Consider the following 21,907-nt stretch of genomic DNA (forward strand, 5'->3'; position numbering starts at 1 on the left):
GTTGTAGACTGCAAATGACTAATATTAGCTGCTGAAAGTATTTGTCTCGCGTTATCTCACTAGAGTTTTTTTGTTTAATAATATGAAGTAACAGGAAGGTAGTATATTTTTTAAAAAATGTTATAATGTTGGTAAGTTCAACATGCAGGAGTGTGCATATTCTTTGTTGTCGTGGAGGTTTTATATTCGTCACAGTAAAGGCAGAAGAAAGCAGAAAGAGGAAAAAGCAAATGTTTTTTCCTGTCTTCCTGCTGAAATGTTTGTAGCTGATGAGCTTGATGGTCACCCCGTCCGATATCCCGGCTCTCACAGCCCCGCCGGGAGAGCGTGGGGCTGGCTCGCGCGGCCCCGCCAGCGCGTCCCCCCGGGCCCTGGCCGCTGGCCTCGGCGGCGGACGGGGACCCCGCGCGAGGGAAACTTCACACCGCCATAAACATTACCACACCTGACTTTAATAAAGTTTGAACCTTGAGCCTGGGTTGAAAATCTCTGGTAAATGATTAACACAGAAATGGCATTGGTTGAACAACTTGATTTCTACAGAGTTCGTTACTCTAGCCACATCTTCTTTTAAGTCTTTCTGTTTGACTCCCTTGTGTTTCTTTGACTGGAAACGATAAATGTGTCTATGCAAACAAATAAAATTAGATATTTATATAAATAGTTTCTGAAAGTAGATGGGAATGGAGCTCAGTACCCTTAAACAAACAACACCTTGTCTTCCCAGATAAAATCTAATTAAAATTTTTACGAATTTGGACTCTTTCAAGAAGCATAGATGAGAGAGGAGACTTTTTCTTCTTTCTAGATAAGAATCATGGTTTATTAGATGTTTGTTGAGTTTAAAAACATTTCTGCAAATAACTGAAAGGTAACTTTTTTTTTTTAATTATAATATCGTCGAGTGTAACTTCCCTCCCTTCCCTCTTCCTTAGGAAGTGGTTGTTTGTCTTTTGCTACATATAGCTTTATAAGTAAAAGATTTGTATTAAACCTCAAGCCAGTCTGCTGTAGCTCTTGCAGGAGTCCTCGTGCACTATAATCCCTCCTGTTCTCCGTGTTTCAGGCAAGCAAATTGTGTTTTACACAACCAGGGCACTGTCAGAGCCTGGCAGCTCTCCACACAGTTAGTAAATATTGGCCTTATCTGATATAGCCAGGCTTGAAAAGATATGCCAGAAGCCCAGATTAGATTGCTGGCTACTGCTTTATTAATCAATGTAATAATTTATTTTTAGTTTTGTAAGTCATATCATCTGTTTTCTTTCTCGTATTACATTTTCTATGGTACTGGTACAGAAAATGAGCCCTGTTTAAAAATTAAAGGTGATTGAAAAGTTTCAGTGGAGTATGTTTGGCGCTACCATAGTTTCTGTGACAGTTGACGAATGTTTCCTGAAAAATGCTTTTGTCACAAATTCGTAAGGTATATAGTTTTTCTATCTAAGTTAGCTGTCTTCAAAACTATGCATAGAAAGAAGTTTCCATCGTTTTCTGGTTGTAATCATTTTAATGGAACAAAGTTCTCAAGTTATACGTTCCTTATTTAAAATCATAGACTCCCAGCCTATATTTCAATGCTTAAGTTGAGGTTTTTAGTATATGAAAAGGAGCTACTGGGCCTAAAACTTCAGAGGAAATAAGGCAACTTGCAGTAGCTTTTGACTGGGCAGTGGTTACTGTTTCTAATAGGGGGGGTTGTTTGGTTTTGATGTAAGTGTTGATTTTTTTTTTTTTTTCTTTATAACATTACAAAGTGGAGAAACAATATGATTCCTTTTCCCAAATGGATCAGTAAGCTGGGGGGAAAAAAAAAACCCCAACCCCACAACAAACCGAACAATGGAAGAAAGTAACGTACGTATCGCATGAAAGGAAGCCAGGCTTTGTAGTGAAAATGATTTGTTTCATTAGACAAGGAAGCCGTGGGGGAGCAAAGAACCGAGTGCAGGTTCTCAAGGCCGGAGGTTGTCCTCTTGTCTCTGGTTCCTGAAACCTTAGTGGAACAGCAGACCTGCCCCAGAGCGATGAGAGGCGCAGGCTGCAGCCCGGCACCCGGGGCGGCGTGGGGCGACGCAGCGGGCGGCTCTGCGGCAGCCCCAGGGGCGCGGAGGCCTTACCTCTCTGACCGCGGAGCGAAGCCGCGATCCGCTGGGAGAGGCGGGAGCGCCCGAAACGCGCGGTACGCGTGTGGTCCGTGCGGAGCGCGCCCACCGGTTCCAGCCGCGCGGCAGGGAAGGGTCTCTTCAGCCAGAGGAGCCGGGCGTCGCTCAGCTCAGAGCACAGCTCCCTTGCCTGGAGGTTGGAGGGTGCCTTTCTTCGAAGTATGTGCCAGAGCTCAAGCTGCGTGTTCAGAAGGCAGGATTTCTGAAAAGGCTGGTTTGTGTTAACCAAACGCCATCACGCACAGCTTTGTGGTAAGGGGCAGAAGTAGATTTGAATCCTCCGCTTCCTTAACCATAAGGTTTCTTCTCCTGCAAGCCCACGGCCATTAGCTCCTCTCAGCCGATTTCTTCATCAGAGGAGATGGGGCCGTGCGAACGGCAGCTTCCATCGTTGCGGTATTCTTTCCTAGAGCGCCTCCGTACTGCGGAAGGCACACCTGCTTTGTAGAAATGAGGTGAGCATGTAATTAAAGATGCGTGTTTGTAAGGACATCAAATAAATGTAACTGGGTGAAGTCACATTCTGCCTTTACTTGGATGTTGAGTGCTGGATTGTGCAACCTTAGCATTTCATTACAGCTTTCTGCTTTTTAAAAGAAGACAAATCAATTAGAAAACACAGAAAAGCCATCGTATCAGGATTACAATCTATCAGTGACCGCCAATTTAGTTGACAGACTAGCTGATGATGGTTGTCAGCCTCTTTGTAGAGTAATGGAAGTGTTGCAGCATTTCACAAAGGAGTGATGTGACGGATCTGAGTTCTTTTCCAAGGTCTGGAAAGGAGCGTTCTTTCCTGGGTGGGCTTTTTTCTTTCCTTTTTCCTCAAGGTTGACTCATTCTACTTCATTCCCACTGCAGCCTTTCCTGTTGAAGCCTTCGCACCACCCTTGTTCTGGTCTTACCCTTCTCTCCTTCCCACAGATGTTCCATCATGTTTGAGCTGTTGTGTGTTCTTGTCTGGTTTTTACTTTTCTGCTCTAGCTTAGGTACAGGCCACCTTCTCCCCTAGCTCATATCAGACTCCTTTTTTTAGGGTGGTCTACCTGTAGCTTAGGTCTTCGTGTCCCTGTACTGTCTTATTTTTTTCCCTAACACAAGTCATTTTCACTTTTCTCTGCCCTCTGGTTCCTTATTTGTCAAAGTGTGGACTTCGTTGACACGTTTATTCTGGTTTGACTTTTATCCCTCTGTATTTGAGTGGTAGGATTCCTGCTCCTTGTGTCTGCTGGTATTATCTAACTCCCTCCCAGTATGAGCAGACATGACAGCAGGAGTCCTTGGAGTCACTGGACGGGCCATTTCTCAATTGCTCTCTGGGGCTGGGGCATATAGAAGCGACCTGTTCGAAAGTAAAGCTTTCCAGGTGTTGGAGTGTTTTAATTTGGGCTGGAATTTTAAGGCTTTTGTGAATGTTTGGGAACTGTGGGGTTTTTTTAAATATGTAACCAAATCTGGTCAGACTTTCTCGGGGAGAGGAAGAGGAATTTTCCATGCAAACGCCAGCCCACGTACAAATGTTAAGCCCACATTAGGGAGCGTGGGTGTCCTGGAGAGTTTCCAAGTAAAGGCACCAAAGTCTTCAAAAAAAAGTGTTATTTTCTAGCTTCATCTGGGAAGTGGCTGGAACTCTGTTGGACAAAATTTTCTGTGAAAAATCGCTTTAAGTTAAGCATACAGCTTAGAAATTGCATTTTGAAAGTTTAAAACTTGGGAGAAAACAAACTCAACGCTGTGCCTTAGGACAGGAGGTGTCGAGGCAGCCCTCAACAGGTGACGCGTCAGGGCTTGGCTGTGATGTTTTCATGTGCTGAATAAGATTAGCCTTTGAACTTTGGCACAACCACTGTTGGTTCAGCTCTTATGATTAAAGCAGCTCGAAGGTGATTACGATAGCTTATTGTTCTAACAATGATTTTGTTGTTGTTGTTAAAGAACTAACCCTTAGTTTGTTGCTGGCCTGTATGTTTACGTAGGAAGACCAGATCCTGAAGTTAGAAATGGATATTCTTTTCCTAAAATGCTGGGGTGAAATTATCATTTATTACTGTAGACATATATCAATATATGGCTTAATTTGCGCAGCTTCTTGCATTATAGTATCCCAGTAGAAAACTCTGTGATGATACTGGAAAGGAAGCTCTTGTAGGACTCAGTGCAGACTGCAGGGAATGTGACAGTAATGAAACCAAGATGGAATAAGAGCGTGTTTTAAGAATCAATTTTAAGGGCTAGGGTAGTTGTGCAAGAAACCTGGCTTCAGAGATGTGTCAGGGAAATAATCCTGACCTAGTCCATAGGCCATGACGAATCCATACAGCCTTCCTCCCGTTCGACAAAACTCACTGGTTAACTGTTTCAGTCTGGTGAACTTTGTGTGCAGAACTCAAATATTTAAGGATAAGGGCGATCTATTTCTGCAGTTACGAATATTATGCTTGCCAGTGTGCCATGGATCTTAATTAAACGTATTTTTGTGCTTTTGTTTTTTGTTTTGGTTTGGTTTTTTAGCAGCCCTGGAATGAGATCAGATGTAAGCTCTTCTCCATCCACATCCTCGGCAACTACGGGACCACCTCCCAAACTTTGTCTTGTTTGCTCTGACGAGGCTTCTGGGTGCCATTATGGTGTTCTTACTTGTGGCAGCTGCAAAGTGTTCTTCAAAAGAGCTGTGGAAGGTAAGACGTGTTTTGATGAATTTTGATGTTTAAAAATGTAAAATCCACATACATATCATCCACATTCGAAACCAGTCTATTTAATCTTACTGGAATCCCTGGTTTTGCTAGAATCCTACTGGAAAATCCCATCCATTGTATCGCTGATCTTTTCATAGTAAATAACATTGATAATGGTGTGATTTTTCTGAAGCATAGATTCCATTTACATTTATAAAATGCGCCCATTCACTCACAGTGTAAAAGGATGTATTGTTGTCTTGGCTTTTTGTTTCTTTCGTTTTTCTTTCACTGTTGTTTTTGTTTATTTGTCCTGTTTGTATACAGATACTTCTGTGCCTTAGATTTGCAGAGTTTGGGTTTTATACATTTAACCTTAGCTGTTTTGTGTATAAAATTACGTGAAACCTGATAAATCTCTTGTATGTGAGCCTATGGTAGTTTTACAGTTTTTCCTCTAAGCAGTGTTGATGCTATTACATACGTGTCCCCATGTGATATTTGCAGGGGTAGGTAGATAGCAGGAACACGTGTCTGGTTTTGGATCATCAAGATTTCTCTCTAATCACAGGAAGAAAATCATTCTAGAAGATAAAGGTGTTGGAAAACTACCCGTGAATCTGTAGTGTGTGTATAGCAGAACAAGTAACGTGTGATTTTTGGGCTGCGTAAGTAGCCGTTATGGAATGAACTAGGTTGTATCTCAGTGTCTGACTCTTCGCTTCAGTATCAGAGAGATGCCGAAAAGTTAAGAGTATATTCTCAGTGTCTCTGAAAGGACAGTGATTGCTCTGTTCTGAAACGTCGTCGGTCTTAGTTACAGCCTTACAGGTTTGCCTGTCTCGTGCCTTCTTCACGCAGCCATTCCTGGGTGTTTTGAAGTGAATCAGACTGTCACTTTTTGCTAACGTTTTTGCAAGTTGGGTTTCACTGAGGAAGAGGGAGGGCTGTTGTGACAGAGACGAGCCACCGCTCATTCTTTCAGAAGCAGCACTTTCTCCCCGTTCCCAGCTCACTGGATGCAGTAGGGAATTCCATGGAAATGCAGAGCCTCTCGCAGGGATCGGGAAAGGCGAGTTCGTATCACGGTTTCTGCTAGCCGCAAGGGGAAAGGATGTCAGCTCTGTGGGAAGCTGAAGCTGTTCCTGAAGTACAGTGAGACAACATGAGCTCAAGTGCAAAGCCCTGAGCTGCTGGGGCTCTCCGTGGCTCCCAACCGGTCCCGTCTGCAGCTGCGCTCCCAGTTAGAGCCAGGCTCTGTATTTGAAGCAAGTAGTCATCTGTATCTTTGATTGAAATAAGGGTGCTGGATATCCCTCAGAAGAAGTATTATTTGGCAGCTGAATATATGTCATAGCGATGGTTTTGCCCCATCCTCAAGCTTAAACAAATCACAAAAGTTCAGGTATGTGAAGAATTTAACCCAGTAATGCCTTTTGATCAGTGGTATAACTTGCCGCACCTTATATTAGTTGTATTAATGTTAAAAATATTAGCAGGATTGTAGCTGAAAAATCGCAATAGATTTCTCAAGGCTTATCTCCGCTTTCATTTTTATTGTTCCGCGGATTATTCCAACCTTAATCCTTCCAATTAGATATTGTGGATGTTTTCAGAACCTCTTCCAGGATCTGTTAGTTCTAGTATTCACTTCAAGGAACAAAAAGTTTGCTTTTGTCTCTTATACACATTTTTCTTATTAGGAACCTATATAAAAAGCATTTGTTTCTGTAGTATCCTTCTTATCGATAGCTGCCAGGCACCTGTTAGCATAGAGATCAAGCTGACTCTGCGCCTCAGTTACCCAGACTTTAGCCTGAAACCCTTTTTGGTAACTCTGTCTACATGCATGTGTACTGTGACAGAAATAGTCACAGAAACTGAAAGTATCTGTATCTATAAAATCAATATAAGGTGTATTTCTTTGCTGAAAGAGTAGAACTAGAGAAGAGGAGGGATGAGGGTGGAAGAGCAGCTCTGTATTTATAGGCAGTTCTTCACGCAAACGGGCCTTTCTTCAGGAGCCCAGGGTGGTCAAAGCCATCTTGTTCTAGTTCTTATTTTCATGGTGCTTCAGAGCCCAGAGTCCTCGTGCTTCGCTGTCTCCAGTCGCAGAGCCAACCCCGTTCACCTCCCAGCGTGTCACCCCCCTGCCGCCAGCCCAGATCTTCCCCACTCCTCCCCACCTCGGCTCCCTCGCCTCGCTTCGGATCCTCACACCTCCGCTCCGCCAGATTCCCCCAACACCCCTGCCTCCTGCTGTGCTCCAGGTCATCCCTGTTCGCCAGCATTTTTAGTTCCATCTCTCCAAATCCTTTGTCTGTAATTTCTAGCCTTTTTATACGCCGGTGTGCCCAAAGGAGCAAAGACACTTTCGGTCTCGTAGTGCTTCAGAGCCCCAGGCGCTGCCTTGTGCTGCAGGTGCTGCAATGTTGAAGAGTGCCTGGCCTCTCTGTAAAATGCTCCTATCTGCTGTAAATTCCCTTCAAAGTATCTCCATTTGCTCACTACCAGTTTTCACCAGTGTTTAGTTTGTGAAGTAGATGTCTTGTTTTTGAAATGCGTTCCTTTGTGCAACCGGCACGTCCCGTGGGCAGCAGTCGGACGACGCGAAGCGGAAGGTCGCATCAGCTTCCCTTCGTTTTTCCACAAAATGTTCATGCAAGAAGAAGGCTTTAATATAACGTGATACAAAGAAATAGGGTGGCTTTCACCTAAAAAAAGCTAGTATAGGCAAGCAGTAAATACAGGAAATCAAACTACTTTCACAGAGATGCTTTTTGTTAGGGGGGGGGAAAAAAGGAACGGCTCAGGGAAAATCTACACCTGAAGCATTGGTATTGACAGCGTGAAGCCGTGGTCTCATCTGTGAGACACGAAATGATAGTCTCTGTCTGCTACAATGATGCCAACAGTTTATCAGCTTGTATTTCTTGTGTGTGCATTTGTGTTTGTCCTGTACGTATTAGCGGGCTAATGGTAAACAGAATCGTGGATTTATTTTCTAAGCTATCTTAAACACAAAGATGACACAAGGGTCAGCAAGGCTTCCTCTTCTTCAAACGCAAAAGAAAGGGGGTTTCATTCAGAAAAATGTTCAGGGCTTCCTTTGGAGTATCGAGGCACGTGAAACACTCTGCTGGAGGAGGTTGACTAAAGCCGTAGTAATAGACTCTGCTTACCCGTAATTTTCACAGCTGACTTGAGACAAATTCCTTAACCGTGCTCTTTTCCTGTGAGAAGACTCTTAGGCTCTGTTGTTAATAACTCAGTATTTGGAAAATATGTTCATTTCTCTGACTACTATACTATCAGGACTTTGAAATACAGCGTAAAAGATTAGGTAGAGCTTTCTTCCAACTAAAGAAACATCTGGGTTTTGATCCCTATCTGAGAGAAGGATTTCCCTTTCTCTGAAGTTACCGTGAGACATTTATTCATATCATTCAAATAATTAAGAATAGGTACTAGTCTTCTGTCATTCTGCTCTTAACGGTTAAGAAATACCATTATTTTCATTCACGTAGCTGAGACTGCCATGCTTCTAGGGCCAGTTTTGGAATCTGTGAATCCATAAAAATGTCAGAGCGCTTCGTTTGTGCAGTTCAGACTCGAAGGTAAACAAGAGGAGGTTTCACGGCTTCCAAAATGGTGACAGCTGTGTCTGTGTATCTGTAGGAATGTTGACGTGAATGCTTCCAAAGCGTGTTTATGAATGGTATTTACATCTCTGGCGAAACTATTTAGGGAAATTGGAGACATGCTATAGAAGATAGATCTGAGGAAAAATAGTTTTAAAAATAGAATTTGGCTGATGGTACCAAATAGAAAATAGGGTTTCTTCCTAAATTTATTGACTTTGGTGTCTAAATACGAGAAACCTGTTCGGTGTATAGATATATGAAATCATGTGGGTATTGAACTTATTTTTACAAGAAATGAAGTACAGCAAGTGAAGGTATGAGACCGTGCTCAGATCCCTACCGTTACTGAAAGAATGAATAACTTCACCTGCTACTCAAATTGTAGGGCTTACGGCTGGTTTTTTGTCTTTGTGAACACAGGGCAGCACAACTATCTGTGCGCTGGGAGGAACGATTGCATTATTGACAAAATTCGGAGGAAAAACTGTCCGGCGTGCCGCTACCGGAAATGTCTTCAAGCTGGCATGAACCTCGAAGGTAATTTTTAAAATGCTCAAATTCCTTCTTTATTTTTGAGTCTAGACAATAAAGGTGATGCTGCTTATGAAGCTAAAGCAATTATCTGAGCAGCACTTTAGTGTGTTAAAAGTAAGTATTGCATTTTATGGCCTGTATGAGCGTTTTAATGAAAAGCAAGGTTTTCTTGTGTGTGTGCTAGAATTTCTCCTACACTTTCCCATCCGTACTCAGTTGCTCTGCCTCTGGGTATGTTCAGCAGAAGTGAGTCATACAGGCAAAACGGTTATTTTTTATTCCTGTCAGCACATATATCTTGTTGCTTTCTCACTGAATCTGAAGCAGCAGAACTCTAGGAGAGCTCTTGCAGGGAAGTGTGACGCCTGCCCATCCTTACTCAGGAGAGTCACCCGGCACTGAAACCACAGACGAGAGGGAAAGCCCAGAGAAACAGATCTAAAGTTGGAGTGGAGCTTGTCTCTTCAAACTGAAGAAAAGGAAATTAATTTTCTTCATGCTGTGAACATTCTTAAATGTCTGTCAGAATTTCTCTAGAAGAGATAGGTTAAATAAATAAATTTAAATGTACCAGTACATGTTTATTCTCCGCTAAGTCCTGGATGGCTTATGAGAAACAAGACCGCATCAGCTAGAGATTTAGCAGCAGTTGTAAAAGGGCATAAAACATTTTTATTAGTGCCAGCTACGTTTTATGCTTGATATTTTTTCCTTGTGCTGTAGAGATTAATACAGTACTTACTAGCATAGTTATGATGGTGATACTTGTATAATCAAAATTGTCAGATAAAATAAAAATGTCAAAAATGTATTTGTCAGATACAGACATAAACAGAGTTTTATTTCAGTCAGTGAAAATATCCTTTGGTAGAACGTAAGTGCTGAATTATATTAGAGAGATAGATGATACTCATGTTGGAGCCTACGTTAGCGCGTCCTTTCTTCCTCTTCTGCTTCCAACCTCTCTCGGGAGTGCAGATCTCCAGTTTTCCTGCCCTGAAGGTGGCTTTACCTGCCCCTTCCTTCAGAGCAAAGGGAAAAAACCCAACGGTCTGAAGTGCTTCCCCTCCTGTGACGTGCTTACAAGTACATCCCGTACTTCATGGTCGAGGTCTGCGGGGAGGAGGGAGGGAGGTCGGTGGCCGGTGTGTCGAGGTGCCTCTGCCGTCGGTGTGCAGGGCGCGAGTTACCTCTCTTAGCAGCCAAAATCTACCCAAGAGTGGGTTCTAAAATAAATCCTTGAAGTAGTGAGGTTGTCGATGTAAAGTCCATGAGTGTCTCCCGGGAGCTAGATTTAGCTTGTCGGACACTCCCGGCGGGCTGAACCTTGCACTTCAGAGGTGACAGCAGGGCAGCCCGCTTACCTATTCTTGGTGTCCAAGGCAGAAAGATGCGATGCCCTGCTGGGGCAGGTGCGGCCAGTGGCAAGCAGAGGTAACAGTAAAGCCTAAACAAAGTCCAGAATGATGTGAAAAACCACAATTTTCATTTTGAGGTGGAAAAGAATACATTTCGGTTTAAGACATGTTTCTATTTTTTCCTCTCCGCAGTGGTTTTCAAAATGCATATATCATGTTCATATCTCTATGAGTAAAGCACATTGTCATGTAGGTTACTCTAACAGAATGCCTTTCCATTCCTGCATCCATATATGTGAGCTCTTTTTAGTAGACACCGATATAGCCGTGTCAGGCTCCAGGACATGTTATTTGTGTTGCCGTACTGCACCAAAGAAAATTAAAACTGAGTGACGTCTGATACTTGCCGCTTTTCCGCGTGTAGTTTGGAGCCCTTCCAACTACAGTTTGCCTGCATTTTGGCACAGAAAATCCTCGAGAATAGTGACTTTTTGGAGGATGGATATTGTTATATAATGTTGTTGGGAAGGGGAGGGGGGGAGCTTTTATGACGGAGGGGGAAAAGAGATACAGAAACTCAGCAACGCGAAAATGGAGGAACCCAAGGTAGTGTGAAACAGCAAAAACCAGCCATGAACTTGGTGATTTATCAGACAGACCTGAACAGATGGTGAATTGGTTATATGGAAGAACTCTTAGAAAAGAAAACTGGAAGGCAGCATGAAGTGCAGAACGGACTGAAAAAGAATTCCTTTTATCTTGGCTCTGTTAGGGTCACAATTCAGGAATTACTGTTGTTTAAAAGATAATTAAATTTGCACGCTTTTTAGACAGTAATTTCTTTTTGACAATCCATCAGGTGTATCCTCAGCGCATAAATACTGGTTACAAGCAAACCAGTTAACGAATAGCAAGAGATGAGCATATCCTAGCGCGTCAGGCTGAAGGCCCCTCTCACTTAGCCTGACTTGCTGGTAGGCTTCTTCCATGAATCTGTCCAGTCACATTTTGAACATGCCTAGGCTTCTGGTGCCTACAGTGAATTTCACTGTAGGAAATGGGTAGAAGACTGACTTATTTAAAATAAATAACATCTGCCATGCTGTATTTGAATTCTTACTTGCTCCTGTGCTGAGACAAAAGTGGCTTCTTGTACTCTAGAAACATATCACTTGATAATTTTCTCTTACAGCCTGGTTTATCATCAGTCATACCTTTGGCCCTACTTATCACCCCTTTCTGGAACTGTCTTGTTTCTGTTGCATGCTTTTTTGGGTGTAGGGGACTGGAAAAGCATACAACTACCAAGCTGCAGCTACCAGAGATTTATACAGTAGGACAATGATATTTTGCACTATAGCCTTTATTTCTTTGCGTTCTCATTTCCGCTTGTATCGATAGTTGACCCAGGGCGTTCTTTGGCACCCTTTCTCTTTCTGATGTGTTTGAAAAGAGGATTTATTGTTAGGTTGGCCGGTAAACGCCATCTCATAATTTTTTTGGCCTTTCAGGCTGCCTTTTATAGTTAAACTGTTGGCAATTTATGGGTTTGTTCTGTCGTCTTCGTTTTGAGTTTCTTTCAAATTTTTTGAAGGATCTCTTTCTAGTATTTGTTGCCCTGCTCGGTGACTGCAGTGGCTTTTGTCATTATAAATCCCATTTTACAAGTGAGGGGCATGGTCTCCGTGTCTCTCTGGCAACATTTGGTCTTCAGCCTGGTGGTGGTGGGAACGTTTCGTCACCTCCCGGGACGGTGATCTGCCTGCGTGGTTCACGTGCGCAGGCCATCTGCCCAGTGGGCAGGAAATGTCTGCAATAAAGTAGGAAGCCTGTACAACCTCGCTGGATGCCAAACTGCAGGGGTTTGGGGTTGGGGGGGGACAGGAGTGTTTGTTTTTAACAGAAAATCTTGGATGCTTTTCTTTCCATGCTGAGTGTATCTTCTGTAATTTGCCCGAAGGTGCTGGTTTTAGATTTGTGGTATTTTTATATTTGAAAATAAATTGTAAAGACATACAGTATCTCAACCTCCTTTTTTTTGTGAGTTACAACTATGTATCTAACTCGGGTCTAGTAGCATAGCCTAATAAAAATTCTTGCATAATACTTCGACTTATCAGATAGATTTCTTTTGATTGTAATTTTACCAGACTTTCTGGGCTGGAAATACTCCATACCAGGTGTCTGCATTAAGCTGAAGGCATCTGCGTGTAAATTTAAGTCAAAGCAGTTTGTTTGGTTTTGAGAACAAGGGTAACGGGGCAAAAAATGCCAGAATGTTGAAAGGATTTTGGAGCAGCCATTTAAAAATTTAGATGCGAATAGCAAGAAGCTCTTTGCTCCAAGGAAATAACTGTCGCTATTCCCCCATAACAGTCTTGGCAGAAGTGGCCAGTGGGTGAGCCTTTGGGAAAATGCAGTTTATACAAGGTCCATAGAGAATTTCTTATCTTTAGCAGTTAGTTTGTGACGCCTCTGTCCTAGCCAGTGGGAGACACGCGGTCGGGGGGGGTTTTATGTGTTGTTAAGCTACAGAGTCGGTGCGTTTCTGACAATTACAGATGCTGAATAGGTCAGTAGAAACTCTGAATGTGAAGCCACGTTACACGATGCTTTTTATGTGCTACTGATTTACCTCAGAAGTTCCAGAACAGAAATCAATTAATTAATGGAGACACAGGAGAAGAACTGGGTTTCCGTTTGGTCTCGGTTGGTGCGTTCAGCATAGCAGACCGCATCCCAGGAGAGCCGAAAGCCAAGCGGGAGACTCCATTATTGACAATACGTTAATAAAATTGTTGCTCCAACTTCTTGTAGTTTACAGTTAACATCTCTGTATGATGTTTTATTTATTTGGCAAATGAGTTTTATGGTTTAGTTACGCAGCAATGATTTATATGCGAGGGAGTTGGCAAGAGAAAAATCTCCTCCTGCCCAGCATTTGCAAAAAAATGTTTTCCCTGGCTCGAGAGATTGAGTAACTTCTTACCCATTAAATATATTTTTTCCTTTCTTCTGTATGGTTTCTATACTTAATAATTTAAGGAACTTATAAAGTGCACAGTCCTGCAAATATACCCAAACAGGTGTGGTGCCGTCACACGACGTTTCAGTGAAACTCTGCGTGTAACACAAATTGTAGGCTCAGGCCTCGGATGTGTACCACCTGCAGATGTTACTTAACGTTTTGAAACACTAACATAAATGTGACTTTCATTAAAACGTAAAGTAAACTTGCTTTCATAAGAAGCTTAATTAGAAGTGAAGTGAAATTATTTACAGATTTAAGAAAAAATGCTGTAAATTTTCGACTGCCTGATCTGCAAGTGCAGGAAAACGGAAGCAGCATTTCCTCCGTCACGGTTTTATTGCTGTGTGGTCACTTTCCATTATCTAACCTGTGACTTACCAAAACTTTCCTAGCTCGAAAAACAAAGAAGAAGATAAAAGGAGTTCAGCAGACGAACGTGGCAGGACCGCGGGATGTTTCAGAAACGCCTGGAAACAAGAGCATCGTTCCTGCGTCCCTGCCGCAGCTGACCCCGACCCTGGTTTCCCTGCTGGAAGTGATTGAGCCAGAGGTGATGTACTCGGGCTACGACAGCTCGCTGCCGGACTCCAGCTGGAGGATACTGTCAACTCTCAACATGCTGGGAGGGCGGCAAGTAATAGCTGCAGTGAAGTGGGCAAAGGCAATACCAGGTAATACGCAAACGCATTCATTACCCAGTGCAGTCTATTTATTGTACTTAAAATCTGTCTTTGTACTTGGTATCCTTCAAAGCCTGCACGGATAGAGTTGTAGTAATATCTGAGCTAATTCGTGTCTCAAATATATCTGGAGTGGAAGAGCAGAAAAAACACAGGTGCAAAAATTCATTTACGAGGGTGACAAGTTACGTCATTTTACTTGAACGCTTTGACCATTGAGTGTTAAAATTCATATTAAAATAGAGATTTGTTTCTAAAAGTAATACAGAGAACTATTTTTATTAGCTCTAGCTTCACCTCTTAGATAATGATTTATTGAATATTTTTAGCAATGAGGTTCTCTTGACTTTCATAGAGTGCCGCTGTTGTACTGGCTCGTCTGGGCCTGCATTCAGGGGTGGTTCTTTTTTTTACAGCCCCACACCAGATCTGTAGTTTTTTCTTGACTGGGAATGGGCACTTGGACGCGCAGTCCCATAATGGAAGTCGAGATGTTCATTTTCTGTCCAGCTACACGACTAAACTGACTGTCACCGGGGGAATGCGGAAGGTTTGCTGCTATTCTGGTTAGCAGTCGCCTTCAGAAGAAGCGGTGTCAAATCTCAGCCTCGGACATAACGCGTTGCACCCCGTAGTATGTCTTTGGGAGGGGCTGGGGCCGAAAGGAAAGCTGAGGATCTATTTATTCCTGACAGAACAAAGACTAGCGTTTTCCTCCCTTTCACTTCTGCTTAGTGCCGTTAGCTACCTGTTCTCAAAAACCCTAGCAAAACCACCGCCGTAGTGCGTGTGTTGCCCAAGAACAACATCACGTAGCAGGTCTGCTAAAAACCAAAAAGGTCTGATAATGAAATTTATGAGTCATAATGGTGTGTCTTTCGAGGCAGGGGAAACGAATTAACAGTAGGAAAGAGAGGCTGGTAAATTTAAATCTATACGTCCAGCAGAGACGCCAGGAGAGCTTTGTGTGTGTCCCCGGGTTTTTCTGCACGGGGAATCACGCTGAATTAGCTACGGTCTGCGTTAGGAAACATTCACACGCGCACGCTTTCTTCTGGGGCAAGCCTTTAGGAGACCATCTGGTATTCGCAAATACAAATTTAGCTACCGTTTTTATAAAACAGTTCTGTGTTCGTAATCTCTTCTGAACAGTTTCCCTAATTAGACAAACCCTTCAGGTTCGAACATATGCTTTTAATGACATTGTCAATCTTCTATTTAATAATTATATTATTAGGAGCTATTATTTTTTTTTATATTCCCTTTTTTTGGTTGCCGAGGTTGATCTTCATGAGCATTTAATTTTTATACGCTGCTATGGTTGTACGCCGTCAGACATGCTAGGAGTAAGCCAGCGTTGGTTGCTAAACCCTTTAGCTGGGATTTCAAAATAGCCTTTTCCTGTGGAGGGTTTGAGCAAAGATTTCAAGATTTGACCCAGTAAGTTTGAAATAACTTTGAAACACTTGGCTTGTATTTTAGAGGTAGTAAATGGTAGTTACTGCCGTCACCAAGGCCAGAAGCTTTTCCTGAGGTTGTTAGACATACCAAGCTTTGTTCCGTATTAACCTACTCAACGCTATCTATTTACACATCACGTCTTCAGGAAGCAGCATTGCTGTGGGCCCTTTAGATGTCAGGTGATTAATAAAATCAAATAAAATTAACTCAAATTCAGACTTTAATAATGATTCAATGTGGCAAAATACTTTGTTGCTAAATGTAGGCAGGATCTGATAGGAACTCATGTTGCAAATGAAAAGCTGCCTACAATATGTAGGCATTAATATAAGATTAATATAAGACCATTTAAGGGACTGATTTTCAGATTTTACACACTTCTCAGTGTTTAATTGGCTCTGTTCATGCTACGTATTCTTACAAGGTTAGAAGCAGTTAATAATGGTAACTAATGCAATATTTATTTTGTAAGTTCCGTGAATGATTGTTGTTGAATAAGAACAAAATTTGATGCTAAACCATTTCTGGTCTAGTGGACTGCTCTCTCAAAAAGTCAAAGATACTGTTATTTTTGGAAGATAGCCGAATGAATTAGAGTGTATATGAAATATAATTGTCTTTTCTAATCAGATAAGCACCCAGATACATTCTGATTTTCTTTTTTAATATGACATCCCATTTTATACCTGTAGTACCTATCGAGAATTGCCCACCTGGTGCTCCGGCCATCCACAAAGTAACTCTCGCGGCGGTTGGCGGAGCCCAGGGCTGGCGGTGTGCGTGCGCTTCTGTAGAAGGGGTGCCGAGGGTTTCTTTTAAAAATGTACATATGTAAATATAATGGATAATGCAGAGTTCAAGTCACTCTTCCTGTTGCTCTCTTTGGCCTGTTTTTCTGTGTTCCGTATGGTTTCTATGGTCGAGGGTTTTGAATTCAAGGCAGCTCGAGGCTGAGTTGTACTGAAGCCTTCTGTTCAAACCACTCAAGTCTCGTACGTAGTCGTATTGTCCAGAAGACGTAATTTGAGTCCTGCGGTTAAGAACACTTAATTTCTACATATGCAAAATTTTGAATAGGCAACGGATTCCTTAGCGGAATACTAAGTATCTGAATGTAACCTTAGTTGCTGGAAAATGGTGTTGAAATTTTGCACCCCTTTTAAAGTGCATTTTTTTCATTCAACAAGAACTTTCTTATAAGAAACATCTTGTTGTTCTAATTTGGTTTTTTTTTCTTCTGCCAAAAATCTAATTAAAATACAGAAATACTTGACTGAATCAGATGACTATAATATGGCAGGAAATTTTGTTGTTATTTCAGGTACAGTAATCACAGTTACAGAAATCATTACCAAATATGCTTTTAAAAGTGGTGACCTACCCTGCAGTGCGGAAGCTGTACTGATGATGAGGCGGTCCTTTTCGCTGCTACGGGTTCTTCTGTATTTGCCAGCAATGCTGCCACACCTCTTCTTGTTTTTCCAGGATTCCGAAATCTACATCTGGATGACCAAATGACCCTTCTGCAGTACTCGTGGATGTTCCTGATGGCGTTTGCTTTAGGATGGAGGTCATACAAACAATCAAATGGAAATCTCCTGTGCTTTGCACCAGATCTGATTGTTAACCAGTAAGTAAGGCGGGAGGAATTTTCCAGGTTTCTCAGGGTGCTGCGGGGCTCCACGCACGCTTCCTGGCTTTGGCACTTGAGAGGGGAATCACCGCGTAGCAAATCCTTGCAGAGGCCACAAATCAGGCTGTCGTTTACAACTTGTTTTTCTTTCAGTAGATTGCTTGGAGCTTTTAAATAAGTCATACGGAAGAAAGGTATTTTAGATGTTAAGTGTATTTATACCAAGACGTTTTTGTGGGAGGTGTTTGTACTAAAATGTTCCATATCTTGGCTATTCCTGCACCATTCGTTATAATAATTTGTTTTATCAGAGCCAACGCAGTTGAAGCTAAAAATATATCTGGGGTGGAGGGAGAAGTTTGGCAAATTGCATGATGTTCTGTATGTTTATTGTATAAAAGTGATAGTGTGATCCTACCAGTTCCACAGAGTTCTTGATCAGTTAAACATTTATATTTGAGCCTGATTAAACTCTGGCTAAAAAGACAAGATCACAAACGGAAAAACTTGTCTGACTGACTTTTTTTTGTTGTTGAACTTTGTTACCAATTTTCAAGACAAGCTGAATTTGCTAGACTATTTGGACATGTTTTTTCTTGCACCGGTTCCCTTGTATTTTTCAAATCCGTGGTGTGCAGTAATTCCGCGTTGCAGGGCAGGGGAAGGTGGGGTTCGGGGTTGTGGAGGTGACGGGCAGAAGGCTCGATTTGAGCCTCAGCGGGTATGAACATTTTGCGCAGACAGACGCGCAGTTATATTCCGTTCCATGTACTATTTCAGAGGCGTAGTAGCGCATCAGGGCTGTACCTGACCCGACCAGTAGCAGCTCAGGTTAGGCCGTTCTGCGCCCAGTCCGGAGAGCAAGCGCTCCAGCTAAACCCTCTCCTGTAGGGATGGATTCGGGAATCAGCCCGAGACTGTCAGCCCTCCTGCCTTTTTCTCGGAAGCCATTTCAGCCGGTCTCTCCTTCCGCTCGTGTTTCAAAAAGCGGTTTCTTCGAGCAGGTGAGGGAGTGTCGGCGTAGCCTGTAACAGACCTTTGGAGCGACCTGTCAGTCTTGCGGCTCCAGCGTTGCTGGCAATATCTATGAAGCCTGTCGAGGCATTTTGTCTGTATCCTGAATTAGTTGCTGAAAATACTCTCTGGATGTAGATCTTCGAGGTTGCTGGCCAGAGCCGTTCAGAATCCAGTTTACCCATTGCAGACTCCAGTTAATTTGATGCTCTCGTTACGGATTTGCTGTTTCTTTTTTCATGAAATGGCGTAGCCCGTTTGTGGGGGCTAAAACTAATAAATGCAATTGCGCAGTGCCTGTGACACGTGCACTCGCAGAACTGTTTTAGCATCACAATTTCACTGACAATAATTTGAAAAGTGATGCATGTGACAGGGTTTATTATTCACTACTCTGTTTTCCCGTCTTTAAAATGGAGGCAATGCTAATCCCTTTGGCATGTTTTGAGACAGTAGTCTTAATATTTTTGTTCCTATTGCACTTGAGAATCGAATCTCCCACATCTTTTCTCAGTTTAAACAAAAAAATAATCGTAATTGTTACATTTTCTGTAAGGTTAGCCATTGACTCGTGAGACTGCTGCTTCTTCATGATTATTTATTCACTTTATTTTTTTCAATTTAAATATTTTTCCAGGCTTTTATAAACTGTAATCATTTCTGTAAAACAAATATTTTTCAAAAAAAGGTGAGGAGCAGATGACAGGTGAGGGTCCATCTGTTTGTTAAAGTTCTTGGAATATGTCTCTGGAGTATAACGGTTTCCATGTGGTGGAATTGAAATAATTGATATTGTCACTAAAATGCATAATAACATCTAATTTGCTTTAAGTCGGAGATCTCCTGCTGTGCTTTCAACGGGTCTAAACCACAGAGCTTTACAGCTAAGTATGTGTCAGTCCTCCTAAAAAAAAAAAAAAACCTGCAAGGATAATCTTATTATACGAAATATTAATTTTTAAAATTCATTCTAGTTACAGTTTTGGTACATAACTTGTTTATCAAAATGACGTTTTCAATAAAATACATAGACTGAGAGAACTGCAGTTTCTTCTCCAGTGTGCGACAGGTGCTCCATAAAACCCGCCCTGGCTGTAACTTTTTATGTGCCGTTCATCAATAAAATACGGCCACCTCTGGGTTAAACATGACAAATACTGAGTAACAGGTGAAACCGCTGCGTGAGCTGCGAGAAGCTGCTGAGGCGCAGTACCGCAGGGAGAGCCGGAGGGGCAGAGCCGCTGGGGAAGCCTTGCGGGTGGGGAAACGTGGGGAGAGACGTCGCGGGCATCAGGCAAAAAGGCGCCTGGGGTTTAATGGCCAGGTGTGTCCGCTCCCCCTGCTTCACACATCGCTCGGAAGGTAGTACTGCCGAACGCGATGGCCCCTGGAGACCACGCTGGGGGTTATTCGGTGCTACTTTGATACGCGCCTTAGAGAGCTTTCGCCCAAACGGCTCCTCCCCACCCACCACCCCTAAAGCTCCTGCTCGATGGTTTAGGCATGCTAGAAACAGGTCTGAGGAGAGTAACAGGTTACCTGATGCTTATCTCAAATTCGGTTATCCATTAAAACCCGTTAACTGCTATAAAATAAAGAGGTGAAGTAGCATCACCTAAAAGTCAAACCACCACCATTGTTTGATAAGGCTGAAAGCAGTTGTAGTATTTAATCACATTACAGTGAATTCTCTGGAATAATAGGAAAAAGTGATTTTTTCCTCATAAATTTTGAAGCTCGATTCCACTAGATACAGTTTCGCATAGGTGTTGTGTGTGTAACAGAATCAGAACCTTCATTTTTTTATTGTCTGGATTCTAGGATCATGGTCATTTTGACAGGTACGCGAAGCCGCGTGCATCAGATTTTTGGTTTCCTCATCAGCAGTTTCAGATTTCTGCGTGCGGGTAGAGGTGTAAGCTGTTCAGACTTGTAATTTTGGAGATCTGCAAATGGCATCTCTACAGGTCTGTTCTGTCTATGAACTTTTTTCATTTGTACCTAAGAATTTGTCATGCCTTCCTATCTGTTAATTGCGGTTTCAAAGCATTATTTCAGTGGAGGACTAGAACAAAATTATATGTCTTTACTCACGCTGCCTTAGAGCACAATAATTCCAGGAGGTCTTCTGTCTCTTCAAGCCTCAGCCTTCAGATTGATGAGGTACTTGTTTTTCTTAAATGGAAGTATAAACAAGTTGAGGAGTTGGCAAAAACTTCCAAGCCTCACATGAGCCCCTCTTGCAGACTTGTGTCCTTTCAGCCTTACAAAATAGTGGCAAATATTCACGTGGATGGGTTTTCAATTCTGTTGCATAATTTGAGTTTACACATCAAACGAAATTGCGTCTATCGCGTTATGCTCTGAGTGGTAAACGTCTCACTGAGTAGATGGAATTACACATAGTCAAATCTCAATTAGTATCTCAATTAAAATATTTTAGCCTACGTTTCACCCCAAAACTTCCTTTAATTTTACTTATAAACAATTGACCCTCAGAAGGGTCACAAGAAAAGTGTAGGTGCTGTTACGTAAAATGTAAGTCAGGAAACGGAACAGACGAGCATCTTCTAATCACGTTATTTCTTTATGTTCCTTTGCATCTTCGTTACAGCAATAAACTAGAGCGGGTCTCGGAGCGCTTCCTTTGTGCCACCCTTGCGCGCAGCCGGCAGCAGCATAACACGGGTGAGGTATCCAGGAACGCGCTTGCAGGATGAGTTACTGCGTTGTGGCTGCAGCGGAGTCACAAGTACTTTCTATCTGCTGCTGAGAGCTAAGGCTGCACAGCTAATGTTAATGGGGGCAGGGGGAATAATACATAACAGCAGCATCCAGCGCCTTCCGCTGTGTCGGTTGTATGGTTGCAGATAAGTGCAATCACTTCTATTTTAATTTTCTTTGGGTTTTATACGGGTTTCTAGGAACCATTTATTTTATTCTGTTTCTCAGCTTTAAAGACTTGTCCTCTTATTTGGTACAATTCAGTGTCTTCAGCTTCAGGAAGAGAACTCTTGTCTTTGAAGGGTTCTCCAAGCCTTGGTGATTTAAATGGACATAACTGCAAAATATTTTTTTGAGATTGCTTTCTTTATGGGGATAATAAGACTTTCTTATAGTTTCATATATCTGCTCACGCATCTGAGCAGCATCAGTCTTTCATGCATTTATCCTCGCACCAACCCTGGCCAGTATTGTTCCTGTGTAGTTACTACTTACTTAGGTACGGAGTAGCAAGATCCACTAGCTCACTTCGGCGCTTTTCAGGCAATTGTGTGTAGCTGGGCTGCACATAAAGAACCTGTCTAACCCGTTAAGAGGTCCGTCATGCTGCATTTTCAGCTAATAGATCCTTAGCATTTACAAATACCTTACCATGAATGCACAAAAAGCTTCCCAGAAGTCACTGGGTTTGTTTTGCTTAGTGCTCAGGTAGCTGTAGCTGTGGTAGTGCTGAATGCCACCATTCATTAGTACCATTGTAGATTCCTCCCTAATTGAATTAATTTTCCGAGTAACATCGACGCAGTCTGTGGTGGGAAAGAGAATTAAACTCTGTTCCTCTTAAGACTTAAGCTGGCAACCCAGTCACTTGACCAGTCTTCTCCTAAAAACTGAGTAGTTACAGAATGTTCCTTTTTTTCCATGTCTCTGCTCCTATCGTTTGTTTAGGGGGGAAAAAACCAAAACCAAAAAGCAAATCATCCCA

The 21,907-nt window shown here is 42.4% G+C and overlaps 1 protein-coding gene across 6 annotated transcripts in view; it reads left to right on the forward strand.

Moving 5' to 3' along the window:
• NR3C1 (nuclear receptor subfamily 3 group C member 1) overlaps positions 1-21,907 on the forward strand; it is a 71,453-nt gene that overhangs the window by 38,202 nt on the left and 11,344 nt on the right. For 5 of the 6 annotated variants that reach the window (XR_010374128.1, XM_064458229.1, XM_064458232.1 and 2 more), the window contains exons 3-6: positions 4,677-4,843; positions 8,908-9,024; positions 13,803-14,081; positions 17,037-17,181. Coding sequence is in view for 5 of the 6 variants with exons in the window: in XM_064458229.1 (XP_064314299.1) it covers positions 4,677-4,843; positions 8,908-9,024; positions 13,803-14,081; positions 17,037-17,181 (708 nt within the window). In the remaining variant the exon portion in view is untranslated. The remainder of the gene's footprint in view (positions 1-4,676; positions 4,844-8,907; positions 9,025-13,802; positions 14,082-17,036; positions 17,182-21,907) is intronic. The other variant, XM_064458233.1, reaches the window with a different exon arrangement.

The sequence above is a fragment of the Phalacrocorax carbo genome, chromosome 8 (genome assembly GCF_963921805.1).
Source record: "Phalacrocorax carbo chromosome 8, bPhaCar2.1, whole genome shotgun sequence".
Lineage (NCBI taxonomy): Eukaryota > Metazoa > Chordata > Aves > Suliformes > Phalacrocoracidae > Phalacrocorax > Phalacrocorax carbo.